At 37.8% G+C, this 2,249-nt stretch overlaps 1 protein-coding gene across 1 annotated transcript; it reads right to left on the reverse strand.

The window, feature by feature from the left end:
- Positions 1–1,450: 1,450 nt before the first annotated feature.
- LOC130035975 (60S ribosomal protein L21-like) lies at positions 1,451–1,933 on the reverse strand. The gene has a single exon (XM_056127920.1). It carries the CDS (start codon positions 1,931–1,933, stop codon positions 1,451–1,453), a length of 483 nt encoding a protein of 160 aa, XP_055983895.1.
- Positions 1,934–2,249: the final 316 nt, after the last annotated feature.

The following is a 2,249-nucleotide window of genomic DNA, read 5'->3' on the forward strand; positions in this document are numbered from 1 at the left end:
TGCTAAAATCTCAGGGCTGGGACAAATAGAGATGCTACTGACATCCGCTCTAGTAAATTGATGATTAACGGGATGACAGTGCTACAGTGCAGGATTGATGAAAATATTAATTTAAATAGGAATAAGTAATATTTGTTAACAATATGAGGTTAGAAACCTGTGGCAGGGTTCAAAGACTCCACACTCAGTGGCCAATTGTGAATATTTGGCTAATACTTACCTCCTCACAAAGGTCAGACCAGAGGTGTGCATGGTCTTTCAATGGCAACTAGGACCATGGGTGCCATTCACAACACATGCAAGACCTGACTCTACAGGAACTTTTTTACTGCTAGTGACAACAACTGGTGGCAGATTTTGAGTACATAGGATTGGTGACTAACAATAAACACTAGCAATAATGCTTGGATCCTCCCGCAGCTGTTGGCGTGTTTTAATCTCCCACTGTGTACCAACTAAGATCAACATGTTGACCTCTTATACTGAACTCTCAACCGGTCAGTCTGGCTACCTCAACCACTTTAGGCCAATAGTTCATTAGCCCAGACTACCACAGACACCATAGGAAACAATGCAAAACTTCACCATGAGGAGTGGATGAAGATAAGAGCACTGGAACCTAAACAAGGAATACCCAATATATAATCTCTCTGATAAAGAATTCAGAGATGAAATGGTAAGGATGTTTAATGATCTCAAACAATTGAATGGACCTCTAATAAAAGGTCCATGAAGAGGCTATGAAACAGTTTAAAGAACAACCAATAAAACACAGGAAGATATGACACTGTAAATAAAAACTACAAGCAGAAATGTCACTAGTAAAAATTTTGGCAGGTGAAAATAAAAATTCAATGGATGTCCTCAACAGTAGAATAAAAGTATCTGAAGATGGAATCAGTGAGCTTGAAGATAAGATGCAGAAAATAGCAAAATATGGAAAAAGACCTCAAAATAACTCAAGGGCAGACTAAAGAACTATGGGTTGAATTTTAAAGGAACAACATTAGAATCATCAGCGCTCCAGAGCAACAGGGAGGCAACTCCAATGAAGTAGTTTCAGTCAAAGACATCTTTGCTGAAAAATTCCTGAAACTGGAGAACACAGCCATTCAGCTTCAAGAAGCACAAAGGGTACCAGTTAAAATGGACCCTAATAAAAAGACTCCAAGACATATCCTAATTAGAATGACTAAAACCATAATTAGAGATACATACTGAAAGCAGGAAGATCAAAAAGGAAATTACATACAAAGGACTGTCTCATAGATTTACAACAGATCTATTGAATGAAACCCTCCAGCTCCAAGGTTAATGGTGGGGTATTGTAAAACCATTTAATAAAGTGAAGGCCTCCCCAAGAACACTTTATCCAGATGGATTCTCATTCAGACTTTTTTAAAAAATTTTTTATAGTCCAGGAGTCTCTTTATTTTTAAACAAACATTTCTCATGCAATGAATTCATAAGAAATGGGCTCCAGCAGCTCAAGTTCCTTTCCATTGGTTCTTACAAAGTGTGATTCTCTGGGTGGAGCAGGCTGGCGCTTCAGTTGAACCCAAGTTCCTTTCTCTTTGGCTTCCTTCTTTTTTTGATCATTTTCCTTCACCCGTTTCAGGAAACTGTCTCGATTTTTAGAGTGCTTAATATGCTCAATGCGGACATTAATTCTCTTGGCAAGAATCTTGCCCTTGACTTGTTTGTTAACAACAATGCCAATGGCATGCTGGGTAACATTGTAGACTCTTCCAGTTTTGCCATGATAACATTTGTGTGGTATTCCTTTTTGGACAGTGCCCATTCCCTTTATGTCTACGATATAACCTTTCTTGTATATACGCATGTACATGGCCAAAGGAACAACACCATGTTTTCTGAAAGGTCTGGAGAACATATAGTGGGTGCCCCTCCACTTTCCCTTTGTGTTGGTCATTTTTGCGATTTACTGAATGCCAAAAGGCCTCATTCAGATTTTAAGGAATGATATAAACCTTCACGGAAACAACAGCTCAGGAACATCATAGACTCAAAACTAATATTGAAAGAACAACTAAAGGGACTACTCTTAGACAAGACAAACCACACAAACACAACAAACTTCTACATAAATATGGCATAAATCCTCATGGCAATAATCTATCAATTTCAGTAATAGATTCAATTTCAATTTCAAAACACATGAGTTAATAGAGTGGCAAAATTAAATCCAACATTCTGCTGCATACAAAAAAACACATTTAAATAGTTGA

This window comes from Sorex fumeus, unplaced genomic scaffold (genome assembly GCF_029834395.1).
Source record: "Sorex fumeus unplaced genomic scaffold, SorFum_2.1 ptg000063l, whole genome shotgun sequence".
Classification (NCBI taxonomy): Eukaryota; Metazoa; Chordata; class Mammalia; order Eulipotyphla; family Soricidae; genus Sorex; species Sorex fumeus.